The 17,482-nt window shown below is 40.1% G+C and overlaps 3 protein-coding genes across 3 annotated transcripts in view; 2 read left to right on the top strand and 1 right to left on the bottom strand.

Annotated features, from left to right (window-relative positions):
* The window catches only part of med20 (mediator complex subunit 20), a 217,556-nt gene that overhangs the window by 164,795 nt on the left and 35,279 nt on the right, over window positions 1–17,482 (bottom strand). The gene's annotated exons all lie outside the window — the stretch shown is intronic.
* LOC110966532 (mitochondrial contact site and cristae organizing system subunit 10) lies at window positions 429–7,237 on the top strand. The gene is made up of 4 exons (XM_022215924.2): window positions 429–565; window positions 6,769–6,816; window positions 6,895–7,004; window positions 7,095–7,237. The coding sequence occupies exons 1-4, from the start codon at window positions 505–507 to the stop codon at window positions 7,101–7,103; spliced, it is 228 nt and encodes a 75-aa protein (XP_022071616.1). The 5' UTR covers window positions 429–504; the 3' UTR covers window positions 7,104–7,237.
* nbl1 (NBL1, DAN family BMP antagonist) lies at window positions 9,472–15,538 on the top strand. The gene is made up of 4 exons (XM_022215922.2): window positions 9,472–9,908; window positions 10,810–10,990; window positions 12,855–12,966; window positions 14,930–15,538. Exons 2-4 carry the CDS (start codon window positions 10,818–10,820, stop codon window positions 15,212–15,214), a joined length of 570 nt encoding a protein of 189 aa, XP_022071614.1. The 5' UTR covers window positions 9,472–9,908; window positions 10,810–10,817; the 3' UTR covers window positions 15,215–15,538.

The following is a 17,482-nucleotide window of genomic DNA, read 5'->3' as shown; positions in this document are numbered from 1 at the left end:
CCTACAAATGTACAAATGTGTTTCCATGTGTTTTTTTTTCTTTTTCGTATGTTAAATTAAAAAAAAAAAACATGTCAAAGAATGACATTATACAAATGTGCCCCCTGTACTTACATCCTGGACTGTTTGTAAATGGGAAACCTGTCTGTAAACTACACCAACATCTGTATATTATTGACTGTGTGTGGGCAGCAGTATTCTTGTCTCTGCTGGGATTTCATGAAACAAAGAAATCCAGCTACAGTCACAAAAACTACTTAAAACTATGTGGCAAATATTTCCAAAGCATGATACCTACTGCCTATTAAGTATGAATCCAAGTGTTATAAAAAAATAACAAGATACCAAAAAGTAAAGATCACTTGGTGTAAATATTATTTAAAGAAAATCATAAGCACAAAGGCAAAATGTTCTCAATCATACGGAAACAGTCAACGAAGAAGCGCTGTGACGGTAATGAGAGTTTGAGTTCTCGCGATAACTGTGTCTGTGACAGCAGGAAACATGGCGGAGGAACACGGACGGAAGTGGGACCGCTGCCTCGCTGATACAGCCCTGAAGACAGGTTAATATCTGTTTATACATGTAATGTAATTAAAAGGCGGTGTCTTTCGGCTTTCAGTAGTATATTATACCAGCTAAATATGATGAGCTGCAGGTCGAAGTGCTTTCCTAACGTGACATTAGTCTGGCTAACCGAGACAGTTGAACGTTACTAAGGTCAAAGTTGGACACCGAATGAATAAAACTGCATATTCGTCAACTGTGGTAAAATGTCTGATAGAAAAGGCTCACATGCTTTGGGAGAAACGTTGTTATTCGTGTTCTGAGCAGGCTGTGTGGACTGTGGGAGTGGAAGGTTGTATGACACACTCAAAGGCTAATTCTGACTACATTCAGTCTGAGATTTTTCATATTATTTTGTCTCTCCCCACTTTCACCCTCACCCACAGCCCAAATCTTAATTTTACAGTTGAGTGGCAGCAGGAGGGAGCATTATGACTTAATAAATAATCATCTACTTTTACTACACCATGTCTCCAGTGAGTTTTGCTGAGGCATAAAGGGGATATACCAAATAACAGAAGCACCCGTTTAGTGAAGATAAAGAGAGGAGCATTACCCCGTCGGAATACACCCACTCTTAGCTGACAACGTCTAAAAACGCCATGTATACTTTGACTGTCTGTTTTCACACAGAGTAGGCATAAAATAGATGTTTATTCAATTTTCTTGTATGTGCCAGTGTTAACCAAGCGCCTTAATGACTTCAGGGTCCTCACTGGCATTTAAACAGGAAACAAAAACGAACATTAGAGGCAACAGATAATTGTTCTCATGACGTTTATCTCTGTTCAGAACATGTGATCTAAATCTGGATACAGACATCTGATCCATGGGTCTTCCTCTGGTTTTATAATGCGCTTTTGTCATCTTAATTGTGCACATGTGGAGTGTCATATGTCGTATGATGCAACGTTGTGGTCTGGGCTTTGTTTTATTCCCCTGCTGGGTTAATGTTGTTGCTGTTACCTGCAGCTTTTGCTTGTTGTTAGGTGAGATGACATTTTAATTCATGGGACAGATTATTTATTTTTGTTTATTGAAAGGGGACATGCTGTTACAGATTGTATATAAACTATGCAGTAACATGCGACTTCTCTTATACATAGATGTTATCTGGGTAAAAATTTAAAATGGGTAATAGTCTCCATGCCTGTGTGAATTGTTTCTTTGTCTATACAAAAAAAAAAATCCACTCTAGTAGGACCAGCTATGCAACCTTTTAGTTATATTTTGATGGATTTTAAGTTATTTTCGACAAATATGGGCAACTTTGGACCAATTTTATGTCACTCTGGATAGTTTTTGACTTGTTTTATGCAGCTCTTGAATAATTTTGAGCCCATTTTGACTTATTTTGGGCAAATTTGGACCAGTTTTGAGTCTCTGGACAGTTTTACTTGTTTTTTACAGATTGTGAATAATTTCTGACACATTTCGAGCTATTTTTGGCAAATATGGGTGATTTTAAACCAACTTTTTGTCACTTTGGACATTTTATAACTTGTTTTGTACAGATTTTGAATAATTTTGTAGAAATCACAGACTCAGTAACCATGTAGGATGGAAGAAAAAGTTGTATTCTTTTGCATTGCATGGTACTGTGTCATGTTGGTGGTCTCTTAACGACTAATGTTCTCCTTTAGTATTGTGTTTTTCCTGTGTTCGGCAATTTCTGTCTTTTTTTTAGACTTTTTCAGTAATCATATCTTTGCAGCTGATGCACTGGCAATTCAGGCGTGAACTTTCCCCACAAACCTAAGTAATGAATCAACTCGACACCATAGTTATATATGAACTATCTGGCTGAACTTGGCCCATTATCAGTGGGAGGAGAAGAAGTGAGAGAACATACTGACTAATAATATTACACATCTCTCTTCTGCTTGTTGACTTAACAACAGTATCACTTTTTTTTGCTGGTCCGCTGTTGCTTCACACTGAAAACAGCAAACTTTGAACAATATTTACTTTAGCTACAGAGTATTGCTAAACTTCATGGCAAAAGAACAAAACACAGTACTTAACATTTCACAACAGACATGTTTGACATGCCAAAACCATCAGTTTGGTGTTGTAAGGAGGTCAAATTAAAATCATCAGTTTCTTAGTTTCCCACACTTAACTGGTCAGCAGTGAGCTTTGAGCAGATCATCATGGCTTCTTTCTGCAGAGTGTAGTTACAGTTTTGCTTTATCTGTGGTGTTTGGTGCAGTGTTGCTTAGACTGGAAAAGTATTAGTCTCAAAAGACACCTAGTGATGTAAAATTTGGCAGAATAAAACACGCTTCTTGCTGTGAGGGAAAAACATCTGCATTGTGGCATTTCTTTGAGCTCAGCATAACAAACTGCCAGCTGTGCCAAGGTGTCCCTGGTAGCCAGAGAAATTGTGCAGCATGTGTTCTGCTGAGGGGGCTGTATAAGAAAAGTCACTCTATTGGTCCTAACTTTCTTTGTGTAGCATTGTGCGAGTGTGTTAAAGACTCCTAGCATTTTACTGATATAAATCGTTCGTTTTTAGACATTCTTATAAATCTCAAATGAGATGTAACACTGCCACAGAAAGGTGTGATGCCTATATCGTGTATTTTTACATTTGGTGCCACAGGTTCAGATTATGTGGTAAAATGTTTGGGTATCTTCCAAATGGTACACAGTCTAACAAGACAGCCTTACCTTCTGCAATAGCCGTCTAAACATATTTAAATTTCAGATTTTACACAGTAGTCATATGGCCGGTGATCAAAATAAAAAAGACTGTTAGAGAGGTCAAATTCAACTTCTTTTTTAAAAGGAATGAGAACCCATTTGGATGTGGAATGAGGCTACAGAGGGAGGCAACCGGCAACATCCTTTTTATAACAAGAAACAACTGTGTTTATTGGAAATGTGGTATTTAATTTGAGGAAGTGGTAAACAATGCTGGTGAGGCAGACTGTTAATAGTCAATATCCTTGTCAGTCCTACAGAGGAAATATGGCATAGATGTAGCAAGCTGTAACTGCCTTTAATCCAGTGTCGTTGTCTTTTAAGAACTGAAAAAAAACTCAAAGCATCGTAAAAATCATATACTTAAAAAAATATGTACTGTTATTCCCTTCAGTTTGCATTTGCAGCGCTCCTTGTGTGTTGAGTCCTAAAAACGTCACACTGCTGTCATTTTCTTTCTACAGAAATGTTTCCTGGCAGTGTGTTTCATGTTCTCTGAAAGTAGATTTTATGTTTCCTTTCAATAATGTTTGTATTTCCTGTGATCCACCGAGAATGATTGATACCACTGCATTCCTAGAGGAACTGGTTCTCCACTTCTGTGGCTGATTGCAATGAACTGTAAGCTGTGGCTATGCTGTGTAGTTGCCCAAATTATATGTTTATAACTGGTATAACACTATCTAAGTGGTTGTGTGCATACAGCAATGGTTAACTTGTTAAGTATTGTATTGATGATACTGTATTCCGAGTTTCCGTGATGATTATATGACTTGCTATAAATCAACAGACACTGAGGTGTGTAAATTATGTGTGCAGTTTTATTGTCTTTCTGCTTTAATAGTACACGACTGGCATTGATCCAAACATTGGCTAACCCTTTTTAGCCAATTTTGAACCAAAGATCCTGATTTTGATTTTTATTGAAGAAATTCCACATAAACACCCTCTGAAATAAACAGTAATTTTAAACAATTTTTTTTTTCCAAACTTAAACTTTAATTTTATCTAATGCTCCCTTTAAAATATTTTAAATAATCGCTTGCCATTTTCCTTGCAGTCACAGAATTGACACCAGTTAAGGGTTATCTAGAGTTTAATCTGGTTGGTATATTGTATTGAATAGTGCAAATGTGTGAATCATGGGTTGTAAAAACAAAAATATTTTTCAGGTGTTTCAGTCTTTATTGGGCATGTTCATATCGCAATGATAAAAATATGATTTGTTGGTCAGCTCTAGTTGATAATGTCTGCCATAAAAGCACTGCAGGTTCATGTAGTTATAGTACATTTAGATATATCCAAAACATTATAGATTCATTCACAGATGTAGCACAGGTTCACTACAACAGCCAGGCAGAGCAACTGGAGCTGTGCTCACAACCAGCAGCTGTATTCTGTCAGACATTTTTTTAAATGAGTAATGACCAATAAATGCATCACATCAGCGCTCATAGTGTCTGCAGAGTGTTTCCATACACTGACAGTCTATTATAACTGGACTGGACCAGCAAACCGATTGTTCATATATAAAATAACTGTATAAAATGTCATGGCAATCTATCAAGTAGTTGTTGAAATATGGGCCACCAGCTAACCACAATGTGTGCAGCTATCTGGCTAGGTAGACTTAAAACTGGATATCTGGAAATAATAACGGGCAGTTCTAGGTAGAGCTGCACAATTAAAACCAAACATTTATACCAGTTAGCCACAACATTAAAAATACCCCTCTAGTATTGAGCAGGTCCCCCTTGTGCTGCCAAAAGAACTCCCAACCAGTCAGGTCATGAATATGAGGTCTCTGGGTGTGTCCTTAGCTATCTGGCACTAAGACGTTGGCAGCACGTCCTTTGGGTCTGGTGAGGTTGTTTGATTAGGTCGAGATCTTTGAAGAATGGTGGCTGGATCAATACCCAGGCCTCTTTGTGGTGTTCCCAAGCAGTTTTTGTGGTGTGGTGAGATGCATTGTCCTACTGGAGGATGCAGCTGCTTCTGGTGTTGCCATGGGGATGTGTTTGGTCTGCGTTAATGTTGAGTGGGGGATACATGTCGAAATAACGCCCAAATGAATGCCAGGACCCAAAGTTTACCAGCAGAACATTGCATCCTAACAAGATTATCATGGTTATAGACTTCACCTGTTAGCGCTTTTGCTGTTGGGGCTGATCAGTTTATGGCACCAAGTCATGTGAAGGTGGACCATGTCTTTCATTAGAATGGAGCAAATCCTTAGCAGTGGCTCCTCCAAACACACTGGAAAACGTCATCTGTTAAAAAGAAAATCATGTCATTTTAAAATTGAAATTTTTTTTAACAAAAGAAACTAACTTTTGCCAGAGTTGTACATCTTGAGTTGTGGTTTTAAGTAAGTTCACTCAATTATAAGTAAGTGACTCCGTGATTGAAAGTGACTGTCTTATTGATACCATTTACAGAAAATGCATGAAATACTGAGTAGAAGAATGCCAATACAATTAACTGACTCTGGACTTCATTTGCTGGAGTATTTTCAGGCCTGTGGGTTAAACATTTCATCTACTCCAGCACAAATGTTTTGATTATAATCCATCCCCCTTGGAGATGTCCAGACAAAAGAAAGGATGCCAGAATGAAATGTTGTTCTGCCCTCAATTTCTGCCAGTGCTTTTATTGTGTTACTGTCAGTGGAAAATCAGAGGCTTCAGAAATGCTCTGGCTGAAGAGCAAAGAAGGACTGGGGCTGCAACAGACGGAGAATCTTACATTCAAGTAAATCTTTGCTCGAAATGGAAGCAGAGGAAAATGATTTACTGTTGATATGTGCTGATAATGAGGATGTGCCGTCTCTTCTGCGGTCTTGTTTGACATTTGTAAGTTGTGTAATAGGGAACAGTCTGAGGGTTCTGGTTCAGGCACATTGGTCATGCTGCATAGCTCTCTGAATCCAATTAGGAGTCGGAGGGGCCCAAATGGCTGTTTTTATGTGTTTTCTGTGCTGGCTGGCCTGCTGTTGGGTGTGGTGTGGCCTGCAGCGAGGTGAAGTTAAGCGCACAAACACATTCCTCCTAAAGATCCCGCTCCGGTCTCAGGACTTTTAACAACTTTGGCAATCTCTGCGCCGCTAACTGACAGTCGGCCTGATCAAACTGGGTCAGAGACGTTACTTACCTGAATGCATGCACTCACTGACCTATCACTTCTCCTGCCCTCTGCCTCGTGGACACTGTCATTGCTCCTATATTAGCTCACTCCCCCCCCCCGTCCTGCACCCCTTTTACTGTTTTCTTTCTTTCGTGGTTGTTTTCTGTAATGAGCAAACTCTTGCTAAGCGGTGCTACTTACTGACTTTTGCACCAAACATTTCGAGCAGCACCCCACTGACCTCATTACTGCAGATTTACATCTGAGCCGGCCAGTTTTCATCCTGGATCAGACATGATCGCATTACCTCAGCGCTAAAGTCAAATCATTTCGATGTGCAACTCATACTTTCTTTTTTCTCTCTCTTTGCAGTAACAGGCCTCGGTGTTGGCATCGTGTTCTCTGTCCTTCTCTTTAAACGTAAGTAATAAGGAAAGAGTTTTTTTCGGTAATCAGTAATTTCAAAAACGTGCAAGAGTTATTGTTTTTCTCCATCAGGTCGTACTTGGCCTGTTGCGTTTGGTTCAGGTTTGGGAGTGGGCATGGGATACACCAACTGCCAGAATGACTTCAGGTCACCGTATCTGATTCACGGCCGCATGGTTAAGGTGAGTACACGGTGTGAAATGTATTGTTTGTAAGAGGTTTATGACACACAAAGACGTCATTCTACGTGATTTCTCTGTGTTCGTTCTCAGGACCAGTAATGAAGGACTGAAGATGACGAGGAGTTTCTCATCTGTTTTTGTGTTCCTTTCGCAGCTTGTTTATGGTCCTGGCACTAATTGTGTTTACCAAAGGGCAATAAATGTATATTTAATAAAGTCATTGTGGAAAACTCTTTCTGTTTTTTGTCTTTCTTCTCTGTTTTTCTGTGTGAATGTTTGAGAAGAATGAGATGTGGTTTGGGGGTGGGAGGTAATTTTGTGTGTTAATGAGCTGGGAGACTCGATCTCCTGCTGTTTTGGAATGAGGGCCAGGTTCAGCATCTGCAGCTCTCTTAGCGAGTGGGAGGATTAAAAAGTTGAACTGAATAATGGAATAAAGAAAATGAAGTTGGTAGAAGAACAAAGCTAGTGTTGAAAGACACATTCTAAAGAAAAGAAAGTTTTCTTTGCATTCATTTGTGTGGCGTGAACTCTGGTACAGCAGTCCTCCTATGAATAGATTCTGGTTTCCTGGAATGTACGCCATGAATGGGAAGATTCCTTTGTGATATCAAGACAGGACAGAAACCGAGTCTGGTTTAATTCACAGTAGACCAAACATGGTACCGCATGCTTTGTAGTCCTATTTTCGGCTGTGTGAGCAGAACAAGAGTGTTTGCACTAACTGTGACTGTGTTCATCACGCAGTTGGAAAAGCACGCATCTACATACCAGGAGGAATCTCTTACGTCCTCTGTACTCATTGGCTGTGTGTCTGTTTGGCAAGATTGTTTTGAGTGTGATTGATCACTTATGTGTGACTGCATGGGCCTGTGAGCAGAGAAGAGGAATTGTTGGTGTGAGTGTGTGCACGCGCACACGCTTATCCAGCCCCCTGGTGAAGCAGAATCTGTGGAATGCAGAGAAATGCCATTTCTGGACTGGAGCTCGGTCTTATTACTAACAGGTGAGTTCTGCACTTTGCACGTCTGAACATAACACATGTTGCACACTTTGACATCAAAGAAAACACTGGTGCATGCACACACTTTATTACATAGGCTCATATTTTCCCTTTTCATCGCACACTTTTCTCAGGAGTGTAAGCACATACATTCCTGCACACAATAGAATCAAACTCATTCCAGTGTGTTCAAAGGCCTGTTTCTTCAGCACTGCTACGCTGCGATGCATCAGGCACAGAGTAACCCTGTCAGAAATTAAGCCATGTCACTCGGCCCCTGTCCATTAAAATATTTGTTTGCAAGTGAAGCGTGAAACCGATATGGGTGCCTATGGACACAAGCCAGGCTGAACACCTGCGAGCAAAGGTACGCTGGTTGGAAGGAGGAAGTGTGTGTGTGTGTGTGTGTGTGTGTGTGTGTGTTTGGTGACGCAGCTGACGTACAACGGAGCTGCCAAACCCCAGAGGCTATACCCGTCTGTGATGACTCATAATTACAAGTTCAGTAAGTCAGCGTAGTCACTATTGTTCATCTAATGGTTAAAAAGAGTCAAGCCGGTATTGATGAATTTCTGGAATGAAATATAAGACCAGACATGTCATGTTGGTGCTGATGCATGACTTTGGCTCAGAGCTGCTGATGGTGTTACTGTAAAAAGCCAATGAGCCAGAGGTGAAAATGAAAATAAGCTCAGGGCAGTTTCAAGGTGCAGAATTTACCTATTTCTTTGCAACTTTAAAATTGTCTTGTGATTTTTTTCATGCAGGGTGCATAAATGGAGTGTATTTTAATATTGTGGTTTACATGCTGTCTCATTTCCTTGAGAATCTGATCACTTTATTGTCTGCTGAATGCTGCTGTAGGCTACTGTCAGTGGTTTTCACTCAGAAATTATACAGGCATGACTGACTTGTGAGGGTTTCATACTCCAGAGCCCAAAAATGTAGACTTATTCTCTCCATATTCCCATTTAAATAAGATGTGAAAGGAGCTCACTGACTCACAGGTCAGCAAAACCAGAGCTCCTAATGCCTCTCAGTCACTCATGTGCTCATGGGTCTGTCTGTGGTTCCATTCCAAACATCTTAAGGGACCTCAACTAAATCAAAGTGTCATGAGCTTCTGGTTAGTAACCAGCTATTCGTGTCATTTCAACATCCTAAAGCTGCCTTTAATGTGCCTACTGAGGAAAAACTTCTGGAAAAAAAAGAAAGCAGAGCTCTGATTCACATCTGTGCTCCAGTTGTTCTACATTACTGCAGTGTTAATAATGTTTCAATTTTGAAACCCAGAAATCACATGTTATTAAAGCAATGACAGATGGACGTGCATGACCGTAAACATGCCCTGTTTGTGTAAATCTTCATATATTTGCGTGTTTGTTCAGTAAATATGATTTGTCCTGCTTGGGGAGAAACATTTGAAAGCTCTCCAGCAGCTCCCTCCCCATTTTTCTTTTTTTTCGTCCAGAAACGGCACAGCAGGACTCCTGTCTGAGGGCTCAGCCGCGCCTACACCGCGCTGCACAGTCCTGCAACAAAAGACAACAACTCGCAGAGAGCTGTTCAGTGCAGTTAGATGGGAGTTTAACACCGGACGAGGACAGAACAAAGGGGAGGGACGGTCTGAGCTGATGGACTCGGAGATGAGATAGCGTCCATAACCTACTCCACCTCCTCCATCCTTCCCCGGACTCGGACTGACGGAGCTTCTTTTTCTTTCCGTATGATGTAACTGAGCTGCTTTGAAACAGACTCCGAAGTGTTTTCCTTTAATTACCAGGACGCAGTGATTATCCGACGAAGAGCCGCATCCTCTGCCTTTTTTTTGGAGTTCAGGTTTCGGTGAGGGCGCACGGCGCAGAGCTCAACTGGCTGTTCCCCGGCGTTGGTGAGCGGTGGTAAGTTCCTCAGCTAGCCTATGCTACTCAAAAAATACTTAGTTACTTTGGTAAGTGCGATTTCTTAACCTCACTATAGCCTTTAAAGGCAACTAACCTAATGTAACGCATGCGCTCCGCAGCGGGAGATTATGGCACCATATCCAAACTCAGATTCAGTTCTCTAAACTGTTTAATATGTAGGAAATTTTTAAAAAAATGTCTGGAAATGGGTCAACACTGTCTTTAAGGGAGTATTTAGTTACTGTAACGCGTTACCACTTCAACATTAGGATGCTGCCTCTGTGTGGTGCGTTTAGAAACACTTTAATCCAAACTTGGACTCTTAAAGTCCGTCAAAAAAAGACACTTTAAAAAAAAATTATCATAACTTAATTCTACCTCCTTTCTCAGTTCTCACAGAAAATGTCAGAGCCACAGAGAAGTACTGAAAAGTGGATGTGGGTGACCACCAGACACTTTTTTATAAGCAGCAGGGGAAAACGATTTTGTAGGTTGTAAATGACGTGACTGGTTGAGGCATTTTTAAAGAAGAGGGTGAAGCAGAGCAGAGGACCGCCACACTGTTAGAATCAGGAGGTATGGAGCAGACATGTGCCTCTTGCTTTATCTCTTTTAAGAACCCAGTGTAACGTTGTTCACTCTGCAGCTGCTCAAGTTGTCTCTTCTAATCATTCATGTGAGCCAACCCGCAAAAGTGGACAAAAATCAGATACACGGGGACCTCTGGGTGGGTTCAAGCTGCTAATCACCAGGAAGTTGTCAATCCACATCAGCAGGGATATGCAAAGCTCAGATGGAACGTTTAACTGTAAAAGCAGACAGCGTTTTGAGCAGCAGACTTGGGAGGACGTGTCTCGAACCAGAGCGGCAACATGCTGTGTGTTTTCTGCTCCTTTAGGTGCAGTCATGTGGCAGAGGATTCAGATTTGCTGCGCACTGTTTGCACTGCATTCAGCGGCACCGCCTGCACACATCAACCGCCTGGCGCTGTTCCCTGACAAAAGCGCCTGGTGCGAAGCCAAGAACATCACGCAGATAGTCGGGCACACGGGATGTCAGCCTCGCTCTATTCAAAACAGGTCAGGATGAAGGCCCTCTCTGTCTCTGTCTGACTCACGATCTGTCAGTGCCGCTGGAGGGAAAACGAACAATGCAGAAATATCTAGAAATCAATAAGTTACACGTTCAGAATCACATCTCCTTTAGTTTGGAGGGTACAGTAAGGTTGGCACTGATTTAAAGTATTTGTACTGCAAAAAAAAAAAAAAGAAGAAGTACCAGACTATAGAGATTGTGTGTGTTACACAGAATTCAACTTATATTCCATGCCACTATCTCAAACAATATGTTGGATTTGCCTACTTTACAGACAGATACACTTTTTTTCATGCCGTACTAGAAGTTGACAAGTAGAACTAGACGCCTAAAAATCTAAATGCTGAGCAGGCGTCAACATGGTATACTCATTTCTGAGGTACGACAGCCAACAGAGGAGAGAAAATAATCTGAGTGTGTGTTATATGACATTTCAAGTTAGAAGTTATTTCAAAATTTGAAAGTCAAACTAAACTTATGCATAAGGAACTCCTTTGTATGGATCTAAATGAATCATGAGGTAAGATTCTTCCCATGCCACTTTTAGTTTGATAATAACAACTTTGTAGTCAAGCATGATTTATTTATTCTTTAAGTTTGTTCACTTAAGCATCCTTCTTGTGCACGTGGTGTGTTAATGTTGAAAATATAGTGCCGTTCAAAAGTTTGGGGTCACCCAGGCAATTTCATGTTTTCCATGAAAACTGACACTTTCATTCTTGTGCTAACATAATTGCACAAGGGTTTTCTAATCATCAATGATCCTTTCAACACCATTAGCTAACACAATGTAGCATTAGAACACAGGAGTGATGGTTGCTGGAAATGTTCCTCTGTACCCCTATGTAGATATTCCATTAAAAATCAGTCTTTTCCAGCTAGAATAGTCATTTACCACATTAACAATGTCTAGACTGTATTTCTGATTAATTTAATGCTATGTTCGTTTCAAAAATAAAGACATTTCTGAGTGACCCCAAACTTTTGAACGGTCATGTATCTGTATTTGAAAGAAAACAGACACTGGTTTTACACTACTGTTTTTACATCCATGTGAACCGTGGCTGCCTGCATGGTGGGAAAACTCTTTTCAAAAATCCATTTAATCATAGGCGCTCCTTAGAAAACCACAGGCATTGATATTATTGGGTAAGGTTGAGAGATATTCATATTTTTCCTATTCTCAACAAATCCCATTAAAAGACCAAAACCAACGTTCCATCTCTCTTTCTGACTTCCCACATCAGCCCCAAGCCCGCCGTTTTAGACTCAAATCTTTAAAAACAAAGGTCACGGATATACTTTAATTTGAAAGAAAAGCTAAATGATTGACAAGGCTCACACAGGAGTAAATGCCACATTTAATGTGGACTACTCTCAGCCAAGGATTTCACACACTAGTGAATGTTATGGGGAAAGCAGTTTCTTCTCTGGTTACATGTTTCGGAGTACAGCTCGGTTCAGGAGTTCTTCTTGTTAAGCTCACTCACAAAACTTAATGTGTTTTTCCTCATGTCTGTGCCCACTGCTTCCCATGTCTGTTGGAGTGGTGTTTGGGGAGGGACACATATTCATCATCTTAATCATAATTTTCTTTTTTAATCATAAGCCAGCCACTGATTCATCCAACATTTATGAATAACAGGTCTCCATTTTGGCTGTGCATTTGGCCTGAGGCTTCCGGGCGTCCTCAGACTTGGTTAATCAGTTCACATTTCAGACTGTTTTGTTTGTTTCTTACCTGCAGCTGTTGCTTACACAGACATGAACACTCTGGTTGAGTGTTGAATCAAGCGCATTGTGTCTTTCTGTACAATTAAAATATCCTTCCTCCTCTCCTTGCTGCAGAGCTTGTCTGGGCCAGTGTTTCAGCTACAGCGTCCCCAACACGTTCCCACAGTCGACCGAGTCTCTGGTGCACTGTGACTCCTGCATGCCTGCCCAGACACAGTGGGAAGTGGTAAGAGTTATTGCACATTAGCTCATGTAGCAGGCACACACCAACACCGACTTGTCAAACTCACACACAGACCGCAAGTTTCCAGCATGGCAGGCATGCACGGCGCGCTACCAAAACAAAACACAAAGGATATTAAATAGAGGAGGAATGGAAGAGATTACGATTTCTCTGGTTCCATGTGAACGATAAGCCTGCATGTTATATTCTTTTAAAGTTCATTGTCCGCCGTAGGCAGAAGGAATCCACTCCCGCGACAACAAAGGCTCTGTGGTGAGGTGTATGTAGTTTGGAAAGCAGCCAGGTAGACTAAGCGGGTGGGGACCACAGGTGAGGTCACCTCATGTTTCACTGGAAAATATTGTATCTCTTGGAGCAGATCGTTGTTACCAGACGGTTTAATTAATTTTCGTAGTATTTGTGTTGTGTGGAGAAGGCCAGAGAAAGTGCATTTCTACTCTCACCTTACTTTTAATTATCTGGAAATTTATGTCTGTGGCTGTGATTGTTGTTTCAGGACTTTAAACAAGATTCAGTTTGAAGCAAAACAGAGTGAGCTCTCATGAAAGAGGATACTGCTTCCTGCTGCTCGGGCTCTTGATAAAATTGCTGAATGATCATTTTCAATGGATAATAGAAACAGTGAGGGGAAGTTGCGTGAGGTCTGGAGAGCAGACTGAGCTTGTGTAACGCTGAAGTCTGCAGGGGGAGAGTTGTGTATTTTCAGTTGACTTTATACTGAGGGGTTTCCCATTTTTTCCGCTTCACGTCATACATTCATGGTACAAATATTTTCTCAGTATGAAAACACAACAGACACAAAACAAAACACAACACTAAGGAGTAAAACTTTACATGCACATATTATAATTTTACCTGACTGAACCAGAAAACAGTTTTAGTCTCTTTACTCTGACTCCCACTATGTTTTAGGAGAGGTTTTATCATTTTTCAAATTATGTGTAAGGCCTCTCTCCTAGTTATATTTCTGACGTTTTTGAAACACACTCTGAGAGCTCGGCTTTTTGTTCTGGAACAATCTGCTCTGTGGAAATCATGTCAACTTAAACAGTGATCTCTTCTTAAAACACACTTTTATTGAAGAACCTTTCCTAATTTTTCTTCATTTTTGATTTAGTTTGAACTGTCATTTATTTCTTTCAATAACATGTCTTACCTTTTCTCACACTGTATTGTTTTTAATGCACCGAGTAGTGTTTTTTAATCTGTCTTTTAAATTCTCATCACTTTAGGACTTGTCTGTTTTTTTTTGGCTGCATTGTGAAGCACTTGGATTTGTAAAAATGTTCCTATTAATAATAATATTTTGTTAGAAGGAGATTAAGGAAAACCACAGTTAAACATCTCACTAAATATGTCAGTACACCATGAAATTACATTATTTTTAAAGAAACTTATGATGTAAATGTAAATAGAGTAACAATAGATGTATAAACATTTTGAAACAGCTCTTCTGACTAATTTAGTGTCTACTTTTTTGCTCTCAGTGCAGCAGGCTGCTCATGAGGACTGTTATATGCAACTACAAGTGAAATGAAATATTTATATCATGTCGGGAAAAATGCTGTAAATAATCCAGCACATTAACACAGAGGAACAACATACAGTGCAGTCACGGTTACAGATTCTCTGCCCTCCTCCTTGCACTTGTATTTTGAGTGGAATTTATTTGCCTAAAAAGCAACAAAACATACAATAAACCAACATAACCCTTTGATGCACAACAAAGGCGATAAGTGACCCATATGCCATTGAATATGGGTCACTTATCACCTTTGTTGTACATCAAAGGGTTAAAGAAGATGTTAACTGTTAGCAGTATTTTGCTTTCTACTGATGCAGCAATAATATTGCTACCACGAGTTTGTTTTGGTGGCATCAGTCATGTAATAAGAATCTGGTGTCGCGTCAGCCCTAATGTATAAATGCGTCCGTGTGCACACAGGTGACTCTGGACTGTCCGGGCAGTGAAGACTCTCCTCGAGTGGATAAACTGGTGGAGAGGATCTTCCACTGCAGCTGCCAGTCATGCAGTAAGGAAGGCGCCCAGGAGGGGGCGGTGATGCAGCTGTATCCTGCGGACAACGTGGTGGATGCAGCTCCGTCTTTATCCGACACCCTGAGCAGCGTCCAGTCTCTCCCTCTGCCCCACTCAGACAAACACTCTGATAAACCCGCTCAGCCGCACACACACCATCACACGCTGCCACACACATCAGACGGAGGGTAGATCCGTCATCCGCCTCAGCGCTTCTGTGACTTTGCTCATCTCTGCCGCCCTGTCTTCCTCTGTACCAATGTGTAGTATTGTAAAGGCACTTTGAAGACTTCACTTTGTGTTAAAATGTTTCTCTAAGGGCACACACACATTCACAGAGTCATGCTATCAGAATACACTCTTTTGTATATAAACTCAAACACACACCAAGCCTTTGCACTCTTTTGTTTGCTGATTAACACGTGCACATGTGTGCATCCAGACATGACTATAGTCTGTTAATAAGCTGTAGTCTTTTAATCTGCTTTGAATGCAATAAATCCTGTTGTTGTGGTACCTGTCTTTGTTTTGTGTTCATATAATCTCTCAGCTGTTCTGTCCCAACATTTGTTTCAGTGTAAAAATGGAGTTGGAGATTTGTGTTGGCTTTAAGGCAAAACCACAGTTTCCTTTCAGTGCTTCTAAAAGTGAGGCTGTTGTTTGGCTGCTGTGTGAGTTTGGGCCACGGCGCATTTTCATGTTTACGTTCGTCAACTAACCTCAAGTCGTGGATGAACATTTAATAGAACTAGTGCCGCTTTCTGGAGCACAGAGGCGCTGCATGATGGGAGCAGACCTCTCGTTTGCTGCTTCACTGGTCTCAATCTGAGCTCAAGGTGCCACAACTTTCATGAGATGCTGTGAGAGAATTTTACTCAAATATTCATTATACTTTATTTTGCTGATGATTTTAAAACGTGCTCATATGAAGTGGTGGAAAGTAGTTAAGTACTTTATCTGTGCGTTTCCATTTCATGCTTCTTTATACTTCCACTACATTTCAGAGGGAAAATTGTAGTTTCTAATCCACTACATTGATTGCACACTTTAAGGATGAAGATTTTACATTTTGCTTTTCAAATGTCTACAAATTGTTAACATTCATCAAACTGTGATTTTTTTCCCCCTCTGAACTTGGTTTCCTTTCAGAAAAATGTCCAAATGATTCAGTATCTCACCTAAACATGAGAGAAGGAGTCCTAAAACTTAAAACAGATCTGCTTTTCTGAATTTTTTCTTCTTAATAACCATCTGACTACCCTTCAGATTTATCTGCTGTCTGCGTATATACTGTAAAACTGTATATGAAGTCGTTCAAACAAGCTCCACTTGCAGCATTTTCTACTCAAGTAGGATTTTTCACATTTTGCATTATGTATCGGGACGTTTACTGAAATAAATGACCAGAATAATAACAACAATAATGTTATATATAATGAATAGTCAGTTGTGGAATATAACCTAGTATACTTAACCATGTACTACAAATAAGGACAAATTTGAATTACTTTTCCTTTAGTGTTTTTTGTATGCCACTTCGTACTTCTGCTCCACTACATTTATTAAGTAGTGTTACACATCAACTTTTGCCACTCACAAGATATCATCAAAACTATTTTTCATACAAAACTGCCAAACATTTCTTTTTCTTAACAATTAAATTTTTTTTCCTGAGAATCAGTTTGAGCATTGTGAAGTTGTTTCCTCGAGGTCACATTAGAATAGAATAATCAGTCATTTAGTTGATAAAATAGTCAACAGACGTATCCACAATGAAAATAAATCTAACCAACTACACATATATAACTGTAAACATTCTTCACTTTTAACACTTTTACAATTTTTCTGAATGTACTGACATACTTTAACTTTCTAAAGCACTTTAACTTGCAATGGAGTATTTTTACAGTCTAGCATTAGTACTTTTTACTTAAAGGATTTGGCGGGCTCCTCCCTTCATAATGTAACTGCAAAGTAAAAAGGGAGGGAAAATCTACAGCCATCATGCTGTATAAAAATGCATTTTAAAGTGCAGTTGAAGCAAATATCAAGTGATTATTTTACACAGCTACAAAGTTTTTGGTACAAATTTGGCCTTTTCTGTCATGGATGGAGGGATGGAGGGATGACGTCCTATTATCAGGGTTCACTGGCGTGCTATTTGTCTGGACTGAGATGAATTACCATGGCAACCAGGATGTTGTTCGGTTATTAGATGGTGCATGGCCTCATGCATAGTTCAAGGTACAGATTGCAAGAGTCAGAGCTGCAAACACACAAAACTTGGCAGTCCAAAGTGAAAACAAAGGAAGATATTCAGTTCATGGTCTGCCAGGTTAAATAAGCTGAACCTCACACAAAACAAAGACTACAGTTAAAACAAACAGAGTCCAGTCAATAAAGACAAGCTGGAGGACATTATTGAAGAACATTGTTGGAAGTGACTGCCAACCAAAACAT

The sequence above is a fragment of the Acanthochromis polyacanthus genome, chromosome 5, assembly GCF_021347895.1.
Source record: "Acanthochromis polyacanthus isolate Apoly-LR-REF ecotype Palm Island chromosome 5, KAUST_Apoly_ChrSc, whole genome shotgun sequence".
Classification (NCBI taxonomy): Eukaryota; Metazoa; Chordata; class Actinopteri; family Pomacentridae; genus Acanthochromis; species Acanthochromis polyacanthus.
Note: the sequence above shows the minus strand (reverse complement) of the source record. Positions and strands in the feature narration are given on the sequence as shown.

Excerpts from the sequence above, each read along its gene's own strand:
- LOC110966532 (XM_022215924.2), top strand. The coding sequence starts at position 505 with ATGGCGGAGGAACACGGACGGAAGTGGGACCGCTGCCTCGCTGATACA. Across the intron at positions 566-6,768 it reads TGATACAGCCCTGAAGACAG|TAACAGGCCTCGGTGTTGGC; the intron begins GTTAATATCTGT and ends CTCTCTTTGCAG. Across the intron at positions 6,817-6,894 it reads CTCTGTCCTTCTCTTTAAAC|GTCGTACTTGGCCTGTTGCG; the intron begins GTAAGTAATAAG and ends TTTCTCCATCAG.
- nbl1 (XM_022215922.2), top strand. The coding sequence starts at position 10,818 with ATGTGGCAGAGGATTCAGATTTGCTGCGCACTGTTTGCACTGCATTCA. Across the intron at positions 10,991-12,854 it reads CCTCGCTCTATTCAAAACAG|AGCTTGTCTGGGCCAGTGTT; the intron begins GTCAGGATGAAG and ends TCCTTGCTGCAG. Across the intron at positions 12,967-14,929 it reads CCCAGACACAGTGGGAAGTG|GTGACTCTGGACTGTCCGGG; the intron begins GTAAGAGTTATT and ends GTGTGCACACAG.